At 35.1% G+C, this 17,232-nt stretch overlaps 1 protein-coding gene across 6 annotated transcripts in view; it reads left to right on the top strand.

Annotated features, from left to right (window-relative positions):
* The window catches only part of KNTC1 (kinetochore associated 1), a 41,569-nt gene that overhangs the window by 12,285 nt on the left and 12,052 nt on the right, over positions 1–17,232 (top strand). For all 6 annotated transcript variants that reach the window (XM_040609365.1, XM_040609335.1, XM_040609346.1 and 3 more), the window contains exons 23-48: positions 208–264; positions 347–448; positions 1,545–1,658; positions 2,157–2,300; positions 2,594–2,692; positions 3,143–3,246; positions 3,376–3,481; positions 4,183–4,317; positions 5,435–5,554; positions 6,347–6,416; positions 6,493–6,560; positions 7,127–7,419; positions 8,069–8,241; positions 8,428–8,525; positions 9,428–9,569; positions 10,503–10,559; positions 11,052–11,215; positions 11,777–11,881; positions 12,758–12,886; positions 13,608–13,724; positions 14,121–14,230; positions 14,475–14,685; positions 15,403–15,492; positions 15,874–16,045; positions 16,468–16,526; positions 16,702–16,918. In XM_040609365.1, coding sequence (XP_040465299.1) covers positions 208–264; positions 347–448; positions 1,545–1,658; positions 2,157–2,300; positions 2,594–2,692; positions 3,143–3,246; positions 3,376–3,481; positions 4,183–4,317; positions 5,435–5,554; positions 6,347–6,416; positions 6,493–6,560; positions 7,127–7,419; positions 8,069–8,241; positions 8,428–8,525; positions 9,428–9,569; positions 10,503–10,559; positions 11,052–11,215; positions 11,777–11,881; positions 12,758–12,886; positions 13,608–13,724; positions 14,121–14,230; positions 14,475–14,685; positions 15,403–15,492; positions 15,874–16,045; positions 16,468–16,526; positions 16,702–16,918 — 3,256 coding nt within the window. The remainder of the gene's footprint in view (positions 1–207; positions 265–346; positions 449–1,544; positions 1,659–2,156; positions 2,301–2,593; positions 2,693–3,142; positions 3,247–3,375; positions 3,482–4,182; positions 4,318–5,434; positions 5,555–6,346; positions 6,417–6,492; positions 6,561–7,126; positions 7,420–8,068; positions 8,242–8,427; positions 8,526–9,427; positions 9,570–10,502; positions 10,560–11,051; positions 11,216–11,776; positions 11,882–12,757; positions 12,887–13,607; positions 13,725–14,120; positions 14,231–14,474; positions 14,686–15,402; positions 15,493–15,873; positions 16,046–16,467; positions 16,527–16,701; positions 16,919–17,232) is intronic.

Below are 17,232 nucleotides of genomic sequence, written 5' to 3'. Positions count from 1 at the left end.
TGACTTAATAAATACAAAATTTGTTTTTCTTAGGCTAAGGTAGTTTTACTCAGACCTACAGACTTATGTCAGAACCTTGTTGCTGCCTTTTAAAGACATTCTTTTCACTACAGTTTATATTTTAAAATCTTGTAAAAAAATTTCTAATGGCAAATTTTGCTTTGATAGATAGCATAATTCTACTTATAACTGTTTGGTTTTTTTCAGAAAATATTAGCAAAATGGCTGGAACAAGGTGCTCGAAATCTTGAATTAACTGACAAGGTAAGTCATACTGCAGAAACTTTGTGTGTCTTGTGTTTCAATATGTGTAATGTAGTTTGCTAATACCAATTCTTTTGGACAGGCAAATTGGCCAGAAAATGGACTCCAAATGGCAGAGCTTTTTTTTACAAGTAAAAATCAAGGTGAAATGGGACTGACAACTTTTGGCCAGTGGACTCCTTTGGTAAGAAATGTAGCAAATCCTTGTATTTGCTACTAAGAGACTTTAGAACATGTGCTCCGTGCTAAAGTTGAAATAGATGATAATTAGGTCCCTGTTGGTTTTAGTGAAGACTGACTTAATTCCATGAAAGGAAGGAACTCAGTTCAAGTCTTCTTGGGTTTAAAGATTAAAAACAAAAAAGTCAGTGCAACCTTAATACCCTTTAACAGATGTACTAATAGTCTAAATATGAATAATATTCTTGAATACTCTGTAGCACACAAATAAGCCTGAGTACTACAAAACACTTAAATTTCATTAAAGATACTCCTTATGAACTTAAATTAGAAACATGTCTCATCTCTGTCAAAATTTTTGGAAATTAACTGCGATTTGCCACACGTTACGGCCTGGAGAAAACAGGTATTAAAAATCAGCTAGCTGTAACGTTATAAATGCTGAATTTGTGAAAACACAAATTCTGTATGTTATATATCCTAGGTATAATAGCACCTATAAGAGTGGTAGTATGAAAGTGGAGAAAGATAAAGCTCAAAGCTAACCAGCTGTGCCTTTTAAAAATTGGGAATACTGACATTCTAGTTAGATCTCCTGTCTTAAACTTCTGAATGCCACACTCAAAGTGCATAATGGAAGGAAGATAAATTTACTCCAAGTCCCACTTTCAACATGTACTTGATTTTCATTGTTGTGTGCCATATAAAGGTAACATTTCAGCATGTATATTTTTAAAATCTTCAAGATTGCAAGGCATCAACATTGTTTGTTAGGTTTCTTGGAAAACTGCATGTAAAAGAGGGTTCAGACTCCAAAGAAAATGTCGGCTACGCGTTCATCTTATCAATCATTAAGACTTTTAGGGAATGAAACACTCATCCCTCTTCCCTGTGCAGGGGCTACTAGCACATTGCTGTCTTTATATTTAGAATCTTTTCCTAATATCTTACCAGAATCTTCCTTGCTGCATTATAAGTCAACTACCCTTGTCTTATAGCAGAGATGTGGAGAATAATTTTTCTTCGTGTTTATGACAGCCCTTTAATGGTCCTGAAGATTGTAGCAAGTCTTTTATGTTTCACTTCTAAATACTTTTCAGAGATGTGACTGTGAAGAGGTACATAGGTTAAAGAAGCTGGTAAATGATTTACAAGAGCTGATAAATCTGTACAGAAAATACAACTGCAGGCTGGCACTCTGTGATTTTGAAAAGGTAATTCTGCAGACACTTCAAAAAGTGCTTTTGAGTAATGGATTGTTCTGAGAAGGAAAAAAAATCTTGTAGCATGCGATTTTTAGTCAGACAAAAGAGGAATCCTGGTGGGGAGTGGTTGTTTAGACTTGTGTTCGTAAGCTGCTAAGACTATTTGATATGTTGTGTTTGTTACAAATTGTGTTTCAACCATTGGTATAAATACATATTGTGACAAGATACTATAAGAGGGTTAAACACGGCGTAAACTCCATGATTTGCAGTTCATTACAGATGGTATACTATGGAGCAAGCATTAGCAACAGAGCAATTATAAGTACAACTGAACAATAAGAGGCTTTGTAAAAGAAGCTTTTATTTGAGTTAAAGATGGATGCTAGTTCTCAAAATAATTTGTTTCAATGGACACTGGATGCTGAATTATTTCCTAGAGATTTAAAGGATCATGTACTAACAGGTGCAATGTTCTAACATGGCATTATTCTGCTTGCTGCCCAGGAAAATGCAACTACTATTGTGTTTCGCATGGTTGATAAAATTTTGGCACCAGAGCTTGTCCCATCAATTTTGGAGAAGTTTATAAAACCCTACCTGTGCGAACATAATCTACAAAAGGATGAACTCCTTCTACAGTATATAAAGGTATCCATATTTTCTTCTTTTTGAAGAAAGCTATTTAAACATGAGTAAGCAGAAAACAAATCTGATGACCATTTATATTTACACTTGAATTTTAGGACCAGTTTTCAGATTAGCTTATCCTGTCAATGAACTTTTTGATAGTTACTATTTCAGTAATAAGGCATTAACAGATACAAGGGAAGATAGCCAAATCTATGCCTTAATGTAAAAAAAAAAAGTTTAATTTTTGTTTCTATTATATACCTATCTTTTCTGATTTAAAATATCCTAATAATTTTTATCAAAATATACAGGATTTGCTGGAACGTTGTTTTACCCGGTCTACTTCAGTATTTGAAACTGCATGGGAGGCAAAGGCAATAGCTGTCATTGGCTGTATCTCTGATACAAATGTAAGTATATTTTATGAAACAGGCATCAGGTAGCTCTAATGCATCAGTTCAGACTGAAACACATAATTTTTATGTAAGCATATGAGTACACTTTTACATGAGTGGTAGGAGGAGGAACAAATAGAATACTGTCTTTTTATTCTATTTTGGTAATCTCCCATGTGATGTTCTTTGCTTGAGAATTTAATTGTAGTTTTGATGTCATCACTTGGAAAACTCACCAACTTTAATATGTATGAAACTCAAGCTCTACAATGTTGTAAATTACTGTAAGCATTTTCTAATCTAAACTGACACATCTATTATGAAAATGAATTCCCTTTATGCAAGTGAAGATTGGGCAAGGAAGTAAAATGCTTGTCTAAATGAATCAATCACATGTGAACAATACTTCAATAGATTACATTGTAACTTACTTTGAAAATTAAGCTCTTTATGTTCCTTTTATAGCTGAAATTTGATGCAGTTCTACAGTTAATGCATAGTGCTATGGTACCGTGGAGTGCAGCAGTGGAGCAGCTGGTGAAACAGCATTTGGAAATGAATCACGTCAAGTAAGGCAACATTCACAATCTATGCCTTGGTTTTGTGTGTACTTTCAAGTAGAATTCTGTTTTTGCAGGAGAGAAATACTGTGTATCTGATGTAGTATGATGATTAATAATAGTCTAATTTCTCCATAGAGTAAAGTTACTGCAGGAAAGTTACCGACTGATGGAGATGAAGAAGCTTTTGCGAGGCTATGGGATAAGAGATACTAATCTTTTAAAGGACAAGAAGATGATAATGGTAATTGATCAGCATTACTCTTATTTCTGTTAAACAAAAATCTCTACACTTACCTGCTTGTATTTTAATGGGGTATTAGAAGCCAGACTTTTCAAAAAATCTTAGCAACTGGTAGCTCCCACTTGTTACCAATATCCATTTTTCTTGTCCTGTTGGAACATGGTTTTTGTCTAAAAGCCTACTCTTTTTTTTTTTTTTTTTTTTTAATTAACAGATTAGCTTAGCCCAACCTGATTAGCACAGCACTGATAATATAGTATTTTCTGTATGGGGGAGGTGGAAAAAAAAAGAGGAAACTAACAAAATGGAAGGCTAACTCCTCTCAAGACTTCAGATCTGGTTTCTCCTAAAGTCACAGTGAATAATATTTGGTGATATTTTTAAGGGTTTTGTTGTTGTTTTTTTAGCATTTTCCCTCTACTGGGGGAAAAACGTGAGTATTTCTGGAAAAACTCCTTGCCATCCTGTGGAGCCAGATGAGTCCCCTGAATTTTTAGAGTTCACAGGATAATTCTCTTTCCCAAGCCAAATCATCTCCCAGTTATGCTTTAGACAGGCCTTCTCTAGATCCAAGTTTTAAACTTCTAGGTAACTTGCTTGGTATGAGCTGTACAATCATGATGCAGAAATAGTGTATAAAAATGAATTGTTTTGTTACCTTGTACATCAACAAACTAAAGTTTGTATCTGATCTCTTACAGAGGCTAGTGAAATACATTCTTAAACAAGATACCCCTACTTCTTTGGAGGATGCTCTGAAAATTGTAGCAGCATATATGTTGCCCACTGTGGAAGTCTACATTCTGAGGATGATAGATCTGATTGACAAAGAAAGGGTACTGAAATACTTCATGTCAATTGATCTCAGAATTTAAAGACACTGAGGCCTATTTTCAAAACAGGGACAAGTTGTACTACTTGCTGAAATCTTACACATGGTTTACATAGAATTTTTAAAATACGGTTCTATTAATTGTACACATAACTGTCTATACTTAACATTGAAAATGAGACCTTTGTCAGAGCTTTAAACATCATGAGCCATCTTCATTTGTGGCAAAAAAGGATGAAAAGTATGACCCACAACATACAAGACAAGTTTGGAATTCAAGTCTACATATTTTCACATTCTACTGTTGCTACAGTTGTTTTGGGGCAAGTTGCTTTCTTGTCAACAAAAAAATAAATATATCCTTCTGAGACATGCTTTCTTCTGATGCACCCATACCCCACGAGTACAGACCTGCCCCTTTAGTATTGAAAGCACCTGAATGTTGTCTTTGAATGTTTATCTGTTGGTATGAAGTTTTCTTCCAAGTTAATTTCAAGTCCCAGTTTAACAAAAAACTCCCTGAAGTTATCTTTAAATTATATTGATATCCTAACTAGAAACATCTGCTTTTGCTTGCTGCATTATAGTAGGTGTGATTACCCTTATGTCCTGTGGTTGTCCCTGGTTATTTTATTGAGATCTCTTTGAGCTGAAGAAAAGGAGGTTTTTTGATTAAAGGAATCAAATTAACTCCCCTGCAAAACAGCTTTTCTCATGTTAATGTTTGTTCTGACGTATTAGCACACGGATTATTGATAATCATACTGTTTTAAAAACATTACATAATTGCCATTTAACAAAACTGCATTTTAATTTGCCTATTATAACCCTTAGTGAGTAAGCACATAGATTTTACTGAAAGCCTTACAGATTTATTAAAAACTATTCAAGGACTTTAAGGAAGTCATATCATAGCAACCCTATTTTATAAAGAGGTTTGAAATTCATCCCCAGAATATTAATCTTACCCAAGTGGCCATCATGTAACCATTGTATGAAAGCAAGGACATACACATAACTTTGCTTTTCCAAAAGTAAATGCCCTTTTCTTTTGATTATTTCTGGTTTACTTTTTTTTTTTTTTTTTTCCCCTCCCTCTCTCTCTCCCCACCCCACTCCAGGGAGAGGAATCTCTGACTTTATTAAAATCTCTGGCTCCTGCTGAAGCTGAGAAGGTTGCAGAGAGATTGAGTATGTGGGGAACCCTGGTATTACAGAATAAAGCAGATAACCCTGAAGAGGTACCAAGTCATTTGACATTGTAAAGTGTGTGCACAAATAATTCAAAATACTATTCTTATCCAGAAGCTTAAAAAAAGGTAGGGGATGCAAATGTAAATACTGTGTCTTTCAACAAAAAGGAATGATGAACTGGTGCTGCTTTGAGCAACAGGTTAGCCTAGGTAACCTCCTGAAGCCTCTTCCAGCTTGGGTTTATTCTGATTCTGTGCACTATGTAATATTTTTGTGTTATTTTTGAAGGCATCTCCACATAGTGACATGTCTATCTGAATTCAATTAATAATTTATAAATCTTGCTGGATTATTACACCTCTAGTCCTATGTATTTTCCTGTTCTTTCTTTAGTTGCTTGGAAAACATTTAAAAACTGTAGGTGTGGCTTTGCCATGCACCAAAGTGGGTTGAAGCTTCACATGTGACAGTATGCATTTCTGTCTCACAACCCCAGAAGAGAATTTTTGTTAACAGGTGATTTAGGGAGTTATTCTGGGCAAGGGAAGGACAAACAAAGGGAGACGGGTGAATATTTTCAAAACTCCTGTGAGAGCTAACAGACTGTGTGGAATATGTACATATTACAGCTATAAAATATTTGCTATTTCTATAAAGGATGCATATATGCAATAACTTTGTTTCCTTCTTTTTCAACTAGTTTTAGCTTAGACTTGGTAATTGTTGCTTTGTAGACATTTGTAGAGCATTGCATATTAATAGAGTGGAAGCCTGAGGGTTGCTGTCTGTTACTGGCAACATTTTGACCAAACAGAACATTAACCTCTTCCTTTCTGCAGCACAAAATGCAAATGTTGATGACAAAGACACTCGTGGAAATCCTTAAATTCCTGTTCAGCCTACAAAGAAGTAAGCCACAACTTTTAAAATCTTACGTTTTGTTTGTAAATGGAGGCAGGAAGTAATTGTTTTTCATCTCCAACAGACAATCCTCTGAAAAAAGATGAATGTGAAGCAAACCTGAAAATGTTTGAAACACTTGCTACCCTGCAGGTAGGTATCTTTACAGTTTTAGACTGCTTTTGATTTACTGTAGTTATTACAATTGTTCTTATAACATGGATGATATTAAAAATTAATTGTATTTACAACTTATATGCAAAGGTTGTTTTTATTACTGACTTCAAAGAGATTCTAAGGCTCATCAAGCAACTTTAAATAGTACCTGGGAAAGTTTCCAATGAGTAGAATTCAGTTGTCCATTTAAACCCAAAAATTAGATACCCTCTCAAAAATCTTAATTGCTTCAAAGATTTAATAATACGGTACTGTAATATTTTATTAAGTTCCTATCATGGTTTGTAAACTTTAATTATTTAATGCAGCATTTGAGCATGCAATATCCTTTAGGGTTTTTTTATTTTGCTTACCTACTGTCTAGCAATATTCTCTAATTCATTACATAAATCAGTTGGTAGAAACTAGTAAAGTCAACTTCATACTGCAAGTATTCCTCTAAGAATGAAACAGGAAATAAACTTTTTAACAAAAAAACCCGCAATATTTTTAAAAGAAGTTACATGAATACAAATACATAATTTTCTTTGTTGTTGTTGCAGGAAGATTTTGATATTTTTCTTTCAGTTGAAGAATTTAGGAACCCTTCAATGATGTCTAGGCTACTTGAGAATCACATAAAAGCTTATGTAACTGCCAGATCTCTGTCAAAGTCTAGAAAAGTGCAAACAATTAATTATAATTCAGAAGATGGTAAAACCAAGAACCGTTGTACTGAATCGAGGTTGTACAGACTGGCTTTGCTCCTGCAAAGGTCAGAGCAAGAACTGGGAGAAAAACTGGTCTTGAGAGCACTAGATGCTGGAAAAGTTGAAGATGCTGTAAAAATATGCAGGTAAAACTGCAAAGGTTTTCAAGATTATAACTTTTAATGGGCTTTTCTGCACTATTTCTGATACTTTGCAGAAAAAAAGTAAATGTAGAGCAAAGGAAATCAGATTTTGTTTTAGGTTTTTGCCTAAAAATGAGTGTTTAAGAAATATGTTTATATTGCTTGTATGCAATACTGAATGTAGAGTTAAGTAGCTGTCTCTGAAAATGGCCATTGGTTTTTGCCCTAACATGATTACTAAGTGAAAAGATTCCCTACACTTTTATAGGAGAGATAAGTAAGGCATGATATTAAATAACCATTATGAGAGTTTCTCAGCTTACACAGTTAGAACTATAGTACACTGACTGTATGTACCATGTCATGTTTTCTAGCTGGTCTCTGCCTCATGCCTACCTGCCCCCAAAAGAGACCAGATGAAAATATTAAATATAATTTTTATTACTAATGTGTTTTATGTGCTGTAGTATATGTCTCTAAGGTAAGCTCCACTGTAATTTTTCACTTCAGTCACAAAAGTTTTAGTTGCAGTAAGTCATATAGTTGAAATAAGTAAGAGAGAATTAAATAGTTAGAACAGAATGTAGCCTTAAGTAAAAGCCCTAAAGACTAGTATTTTTAATACCATTTGTTGTTGTTTTTTTATTAATAGGGAGTTCTATGAAAATCACGCTAATGAAGAAACAGGGAAGCTGCTGTTTTCAGCATGTCAAAGACTTTGTCATATGTTGGGAGCTGATGTTCCAATGATCGCTCCTAATGACATGAATCTTCCAGCAGTGATCTATGAAATGGCTTGCCAAGCAGCTACAGTATGTAGTCCAGGTAATTACTATTATAATTTATTTGTGTTCGTATTGGGAATCCAACTTCCCAAGCAATATTTAATAAACCTGAAAACAAAGTGAATTTCTATATATGCCTTTGTAAAAGTAGGTGCTGCAGCAAATTGTTTCCTTTTAAATAGGACCTTCCAGTCCCAGTATGCTAATGATCTTAATATTTTTACAGATTTACTATTAGATTGTCTAGAACTATGTAAATATACTTTGGTTGCCAAGGATGCTTACACACAGTGCCAAATAGAAAACTATGGATTTACAGCAAAGGTATTTTCTGCTAACTTAAATACATTTTTATTAACATATGTGATGTCGTGGTTGACTAAATACTGTTCACTGTACATATTTTTTATTTTCTCCCATTTCTCCAGCAGTATTTAATCAGCTTGTTTAAAAAGCAAACAACAAACCTCCACCCCCCACCCAGCTCTACAAATAAAAATTTTCCTGAATATATGTGTACTTCAACATAAAGAGTAAACTGATTTGAATACTAAACACAGTGCAGCTGTGACACAAGCAAAAGTAGCATTCTCCACTTATGTTTCAGTGTAGTAAATCCTGCTAATGTAACTGAAAATAATTTTCTTTTTTTTTTTTTTTTTAATAGGTAAAATAATGGCAGGGAGAGTTTGATTTTTAAATGCATGTATTATGTGAAGGCATTCCCGACAGTTTTGTACAACTTTAAGATGGATCGAGTTCTTGAATAGCACCTTTGTTTTTAGTTCAGGTCAAGCAGTGCTTCAGGATGCTTGAAATGAATGGCCTCTTACAGTTTGAGTGGAGTAGATCAAAGTGGCTAGGCAAGCATATTTATGCACTGAATGTCATTTTTCCAAAAAATTATTCATTTGAAAAATGTTTGCTTATAGTATTTGGCCAAGAATGTTTATGAAAGCCTCCATTAACATAATTAAGAATGCATTTTGGCTGTACAACTAAATAACTGCCACATTAAAGAGAAATGTGGCCATTCTAAGTAGGAAACATGTTTAATTCTACTAGACATTTAGCAGAAAGTAGTGTAGTAGAATCCATTTTCAAATAGAAGATCGTGTTCCATTCCTGTATTCAGAAACTGGAATCTCTTGTAACACTTAGTTTGTTTAATAGGCTTACTAGCTATTCTTTTTATTGTGTGTACTTTTGACAATATTCTTATTTAGACAACATCCTTTGGAGGAGATAAAGATCCTTATGAAGAGTGGACTTATGATGACTTCTTCAATGAAGATGGCATAGTTCTAGATCCACAGATAGCTCTTCCAGTTGCATATGAGACTATCTCTTCTCTTCTGCCTGTTTGTGGTAAACTTGCTTTCCTGAACATTGAGTCAATATAAAATCTGTATTTCGTATTGATTTTTGTCTAGGTATATAAATAATGCAGCACTTGTGTGGAAATTACCACCTCAGAAATGTCAATTAGACAAACTCATGGAAGAAATACCCATTGGAGGGGTATAGAATGTAAAGATTACTGGGCTTTGTTCTGGTTCGGGAAGAATCTGAATTACAAATGTCTGAAGACATGGAGAATGCTCTAGAGAACTGTTACTATAAACTTGCCCTGTTCTTAGGATCTTCTCTAGGCATCTTCTGGTAGCCAGTAACGGAGAGAGGATTTTATTGAGATTAATTTCAGCTTATTCTAAAATGATTGTCCTTGTATTATATACCATTGTAGTTACACACAAGTTTGAAAATTTCAAGTATTATAAACAGAACCTACAACATTGTAGGTACCGAAAAAAGACACTTTCAGCTCTCTGAAAGAAGCACTGCATATTTTAGAATTATTTATTTTTAATACTACTTGATGTAAATGCTTTCTTTCCTTATGTGTCACTGGTGTATTAAAAAGCATATAATTGCAAATACTGTTGCACAGTGCTAAATCTACCTATACAGGACATGCTTATTTGATTGATTTGAATACATTTGTTACCTTCACAGCTTAAATGTTTCTGTTGACTGTCTCATCAAGACAAAGGCATTTATACACAAAGTAGTTACTGAAAACTGTTGGCTTGTATCCCTTTGTGTGTTTCAAAAGATATTCCTTCCTAGGAAATAACTTCTGATCAGGCACAGTTAAAAATAGCAGTCCTGGCTCCTAAAGTTCTTGTGTCTTTATTTCATGTACTGTCCCTGAAGTACAGTATTTTTAAGGTACTTCCAGGCTTCATAGTGTTGCTGAGATCTTGGCACGCTGCTGATGGGTATTTGTCTGTCTTTCAGAGAACAAGCTGTATCCTTTGGACTCTACAAGCCTGGCAAACAGTGCATTTATTAAAGGTACCATAATGGCTGATTCACCACACTAATAGTATAAACCAGACCACTAGAAAATGTGAGGTTTAAATTAAACCTACACAAGCATGACTAGCTCGTAGTTTTTTTAAAGAGGTGCCTAGAAGTTCCACTTAAAGCCATATTCTAGGGGAATAGCTTGGTTCAGCACAGAAGACACCAGTTTGGATGCTAATTGTTATCATTCAGACATGATTTTGAGCATTTGTCAAAGACTGTACTTCAGGAGTTCTACCACTGTGAGCTAGGATTCATTACAGGCCTTCCAAGAAGATGACCAGCTTTGGGTTTTTGAATTAAAATAGTGTATTAAAAGCTCTGAAAATTTAAGGTTTCAAAGGGATCTAAAGCTGATCTTGTGTCTTAAATTTAATGAAGAAAAGGGAAACTGCTCTGATATTAATTCCAAGAACGATATGATTCATATAAATAAACTAATTATTTTCTGGTGGTGTTTGTTTTGGAAATATATCACAGGACAGAACCGTCTGCCGCCAGCTAGAACTCCCATCTGTGCAGTGCTACAGAACCTCATGGAGTGCAGTCAGTGTGAGTTGGCTTTGCGGGTCGTACTCTGCTCGTTTGGATCCTGTCTTCAGCATGGTATATCAAATAACATGGATTTTTCCCTGAGTGAAAAGGTATGGCAAGGACAATGCTGAATTTTGCTGAGAGTGAATCTTAGAAGTATGCCAACTATTAACAAGTTTAGAGTAGTTCTGTAAGAATTTGATAGGTATGGGAGAGGCTATCGCTGCGACCTTTTAAAAATTACTACCATTTGATCAGATGTTGGGTCATTTTGTGAAAGGAGTTGGTAGTTTCTTCTCTATTTTCCATGGTCCTCCGTTTCTCTTTGCTAAGTATGTTCAGAACTAAACTTCTAGTCTCTGTAGGGAGGCAAGGAATAAAATGAATGTTAATAACTGTTTATTATGTTCTTTCAAATTGTTTGATCCTTGGTTAGTATGGGAAAAGTTGCAAGTAGAATATTCAAGAAACTCTTCTCATTCAAAAGCACTTGGAAACAAATCCTTTTTCTATCTAGAAGAGATCTTTACAAGACCTTAATTAAATCTGAAAATACACTTGCTGTCATAAGTCGTATTATGTGACCTATCAAATGACAAAAGGAGTTGAAGGATTAGAATTTATTTTTAACCATGTGCTGACTGCCATTTTTTTTTTTTTTTTTACAATAGCTACATGATGGCAATACAATAGCTGAAACCAAAAGCTTTCTTGTTGCTATGAAACAGAAGTGTACTTCAGTAATTTTGACCACTATCCTGACCTTATTACACAAGGTAAGAATATTCTGAAAAGGATAAGAGTGAGCCCCTTTCTGCTGCCCTGTCAAGAAAGGAGCTTCCCTTCCTATTGCAGAAGCCTATTCTGAAATTGTCAAGTGGCCAAATGCCACAAAACCCATGCATTGTGGAAAACTTCTCAGAAAACCATAGCAAAGGTGAAGGGAAGTACTGAAAGCATTGCAGTGGCAGGAAGGGACTGGGTTCCACAACCTTATGTCTCAACACCAGAATGGGGCAGGGGAGGGCTGGGTGGCCTGACAGCTTTGCCTTCTGCAGTCCCAGCTGCCTCACCTCCCACCACAGCCAGAGCATGTGTTTCTGAACAGCCTTTGCACAGACACCACCTTGGTGGCAGCCACGTGTTGTAGCCCTGCTGTATTTGAGCCTCTTAAAGACAGTGGCTTTTTGATCACACACTCTTTGCTTCTGCCTGAAAGGTTATATAGAGTGGGAGCTTCATCTTTGAGGGATCCTTTCAGAACTCCTAAATTATAATAATGGCCTTTATGATCTGTAGGTATTCTTTATCTAATTTTCAATCCTGGTTTCTTTTAGATTTGTAGACTTCTAGTTGATGGGAATTTTTAAAACAGCTGTCTGCAAAACCTACAATATACCATCTTCTAAGGCAGTTTAGACTAAGGGAAGATACTTTTAGACTGGCTTCAGTATACTTCGATTTTTAAGTTTTAAACCTGAAATGCATTCTTATTCTCATATTTCCTCCAACTTAAAGTCCCAACACACCTTTAAATTACAGAGTACTTTTCAGGTGTTATACTTTGTACAAAGAGACCTATTAAAATAAATTCCTAATGTTTATCATTTTCTCTTTTTTTCTTCTTCTCTTTTTCCTTCCCCCCAACGAAGGTGTTTAACTGTCGAGACATAGATCAGAACCTGGCGCTGGGCTATTGCACAGTTTTGCCCAAGGAAGATATGTTCAATAAGCTGTGGGACGTCATAGACAATACATGGCAAAATTACAGAAAAGTTTTGGTAAATTCACAAGGGAATGTATTTCTTCAGCAAATAGAGATTGTTAAAGAGTTTCTTTAAAAAAGATGTCAGCAATATCATATGGAAGTGCCATTATTAAGGCTATAGCTCTTTGAACATGTTCGTCATTTAGGGCGCCACTGAGAGAGAAGCTACCTCTCTTTGCCACAGTGTAAGACTGTGCACAGGCAGTTGCTGTAAATAGTTAGCGTGATAAAAGTCCAGCCATTATATTACCTCATCATGACTTATTCCAAAGCCTGAAATTGTTTATTTCAGGTCCCATCATAATTTATACCCACATTATATTTTGGAAAATTGTTCTCTGATAGCAGTTGTCAAGAATGGAATGAGTAAATAAATACATCTATTAAAATATAAAGGAAGATGGGAAGTAAGGCACAACAAAGAAATGGGGAGAGACAGTATCATAAATTTGGAGAAAAGATGATGTCTAAAAAATACCTTTTGTATTAGTTTCACTAGTACCATACTAAGAATATTTTTGAGGAAGAAACCCAATTTTAAAGTAGCTTTGAACTGCTGACTTAGGAGGTGGGGTGATCTTGGTGCTACCTTCTGTGAGGTTTGTTTTTCATTTTACACACTTGTGTGATCATGTATGAATTGTTTTAAGTTCCTCTAAAGATTTAGACCTTGGGATTCCAATATTCAGATTTTTTATTATACTTTTAGTCATTTCCCTTCTCACTCTTTTTAGGCAGTAGCTCTGATTGGAGCACAGCTTGCTAACCAATGTGGTGAAGCAGAAGAAAAAAAGAAATTCCAAGAATTGGTTACTGATGCAGAATGGGGTATCCAACTTGGTAAAATTGGTGTAAGTTTGATTGATTGATTTTAGGGTTTTATGAACTGATGAAATGTCAGTATGTTCTGAGATATATTGTGATTTTTAGGTTTCCAATTCCAATGTAAGGAAAGTTGGGGGTTTGTTTGGTTTTTAATTTTTCATTCTGCTTGTCTGCTTACATAAACCTCAGAAACTTGAGATAAAAATTCTTTTTTAGCACCCTCAATTATTGTGTAAGTGCTTAAGTATTATTTGGCACAGGGCATAGTCAGCAAATGCACTGCGTTTTCCTGCTCTGAAAGTGTCTGGATTGAAGGTTAACTATATAAGGAATTAGTAGAAGGTTAACTATATAAGGAATTAGTCTTGATATTATCTAAAAGACTTCTTTGGGAAAAAGATAAACTGTTTATTTATCTGTAGATTTCTTTCGAGACTGTATTTAGACAACCAGCAATAAGGAAGAAGGAACTCATAAGAACACTGGTACAAAATCCAAAAGTGGACACAGATCTCATATTGAATTACTGCAGGTAATAGTTAAGAAAATCAATTGTGCTTAACTGTTGCTGTAATAATAACCATGCCTACTGAAATCTATTTTGGTTTAAATAGATCCTAATTAATGTAATAGGCAATTGGTGTGTGTGTGTGTGTGTGGTATTTTTAAGTATTAATCAGAATGCATACTGGTCTCTGGTCAATTTATTCATAAGGAAATATGCACCTTGATGACACCAAAAGTCACAGAGAAAATGATATTCTGTCCTCTCCTAGCACTTTCATGCTGGACAGTGATGCCGCACTGCAGCTTTGCATTGAAACACTTCTTCTCCAGAATGCTAATACAAATCATGTTGAAGATGACTCTGCAGAATACAGCAAGAAGCAACCTCATTCCACATTACTAGCTAGAGCACTAGAAATTATTCCTCTACTGAAAAGTACGAAAGACCTGGTCACTAGCCTCAGTGGAATATTGTACAAGGTAAAAAAGAAAAAAACAAACAACCAAAACCCCCCACAAAAAAAAAAGCACAACAAAACAGGCAAAAGGAATCCCTGGATTATGCATCCAGTCTCAAATACTACACATCGCTTGAATGACAGATTAAAAATTCCATGAAAATTTGAAAAGATTGTATTTTTTCATATTTTGCAAAAGAATGTATGTAAGTTTCAATTTTCTATTTTTCTAGAAGAAAAAACCCAGAGCAACATACCTAATTTTCTTTAAAGACAGGTAGAGTCTTTCTTCCCACTTGCCTTAAAAACAATCAGAAAATAATCAAACTAAAAAGTCATTTCTAAGTATCATACCACTATGGAAATATTTCAAAGTGTGACATTTAAAATAGATAGGGGCAAAAAAATTTATATCTTGAGGGTTTTTTGTTTGCCTGGTTTTGTTTTCTGTTGTTGGGGGGTTTAGGTTTGTTGAGTTTTTTGGGGTTTTCCTCCTCATAATTTCATGTTTGGTCTTTCTGCAATAACCTGACAATTTTTTTAGGATTTAGGACTATGTAGTGGAAGTCGGGGGGGGGTGGGGGTGGGGGTTTTTTTGTTTTGGTTTTTTTTGAGAAACATGCTTATATTGACATCACACTGAAGAAACAGTACGGTTGGTATTAAATTTGGGAAAAGTTAAGACAGTTCTATGCTTTTATAAGAGAAATCTTTTAAAATAGATCATTATTTTCAACAGCTTGATCCTTATGACTATGAAACTATTGAAATTGTCCTGAAAGCGATGCAATACGCTGATGAAAAGAACACCAGTATCCGGCTAAATCAGGTATGTCCAAATATATTGCTGTTACCTTGCTAATGGCATTTCTATTCTATTTTGTCTATTTATTAGTGTAGCTACTCAAGAGTCTGTTAAAATTAATTGAATTCCTCTATCCACACAGCACTCATTCAGAAAATGGCATTTAAGAAGTAGTGATCTCTAGCTATTTCTCAGCAATGGCTCCATAGCAGGGATAAAAATAAAAACTACAGATATGCCAAAACATACAAACTATGCCAAAAAAGCCGTATGGCTCCAGGACATAAGTGTGTTTACTGGAGGGGCGGGGGGCAGGCAGGGGTCAGGGAGGAATATAGTAGTTCTGTGAGGTTTTTGCTTTTTTCCTTTTTTTTTTTTTCTATTTTTTTTTTCTTTTTCCCCCAGGCTTTGAGCCTTCTCAAGCATCTGGAATCTTACAAAAGAATTTCTCCACCAGTAGACGTAGAACACCAATATGTTTTAGAGCGTGTGATTCCCTTATCTCCAGCTGCTCAAACCAGACTGCCCTTTCATCTGATATTCTTTAGAACAGCACAGTGTTTCTGGAACATTATATGTATGTTCAGTGTTTTTCATGGCTAGATATATGTATAATTCTCTGCTATCTGTGAACTTTAAAGTTCTACTGTATATCTTTTATATTATTTGGTTTTCTTTATTAATGCAGTTTTCATCCCAAGTACTTCTGAAAACAGTTGGGCTCCTAAATTGCTACTGGTGGGGTTAACTGGCTTTCAGTGGAGCTAAGATGATATATACAGTGCAGAATTCTGTCCTCCAAGTCTTCTCTTAGGACCTTTCAAAGACCAAAGTAATTCACATATCCCACTTCCCAGGCCAGTGTGGATAATTAAGATTATATTCTTTTTCTCCTAGTGGAGGTCTGCATCTAACAATAAACTGAAAGTGCTTAATTTCATAGAGAAAGCTGCAAGCAGACTGCGATAATATCATAGGCATCTGTCTCTTTCCTTTCAGCTGCAGAGCTCAGTGAGGAATCCTTCCCAACGCTTCTATTGATTTCCAAACTAATGAAGGTAAAGTAGCAGCTTAAAAGAATTTATTTCAAAATTATCATTCCACCACCCACACCCACCCCACCACCCAGGAAAAAAAAAGAGCTTTTATCTGTCTTTTGCATGATGTTGTCCTCAATTTTGTCCTCACTATAGAACTTCTGGCAACTCTTCATCTACTTCAATGTTTTTCTAGGTTTCACTGGATACCTTACACATGTCTGCAGCTCGACATGTCTTTGAAAAAAAACTGAAACCAAAAATATTTGAAATGAGGAATGCAGGATATACATCGGTTGTTAACAAGGAAACAACTAAAACTGTGCAGACAATTCAGTCATACCTGCTGTCTATAATTAATCCAGAGTGGGCTGCAGCTATTGCTCACAAGATTGCACAAGAATTTCCAATAGGTAAAATGCATATGTCATGTAAAGTAACACCAGGAGGAGAATAGTTTTGAGAAAAGAAAAGCTAGCTTGTGACCAAACATTTGTCCAGTATTCTTGGATAAAACCCGGGGAAGTTTGAGAATAAAAATGCATTTGTCTCCTACATCAAACTTTGAACAGTAGGTTAGAAAAACAGCCATTTCATTACACAGCATCGCTATTACATGCTTTTTTCTCTCTTTTTTTAAGCCATGTTTTCTTGCTTAAAGTTTCTGCATGTTCATACCATCTTCAAACATGTTTATCAGCAAAAACAAATATTTCAGCCAAATTCA

Source organism: Falco naumanni, chromosome 1 (assembly GCF_017639655.2).
Source record: "Falco naumanni isolate bFalNau1 chromosome 1, bFalNau1.pat, whole genome shotgun sequence".
In the NCBI taxonomy this organism is placed as follows: Eukaryota; Metazoa; Chordata; class Aves; order Falconiformes; family Falconidae; genus Falco; species Falco naumanni.
The sequence above is the reverse complement of the archived record's forward strand: the minus strand, read 5'-3'. Positions and strand labels throughout refer to the sequence as shown.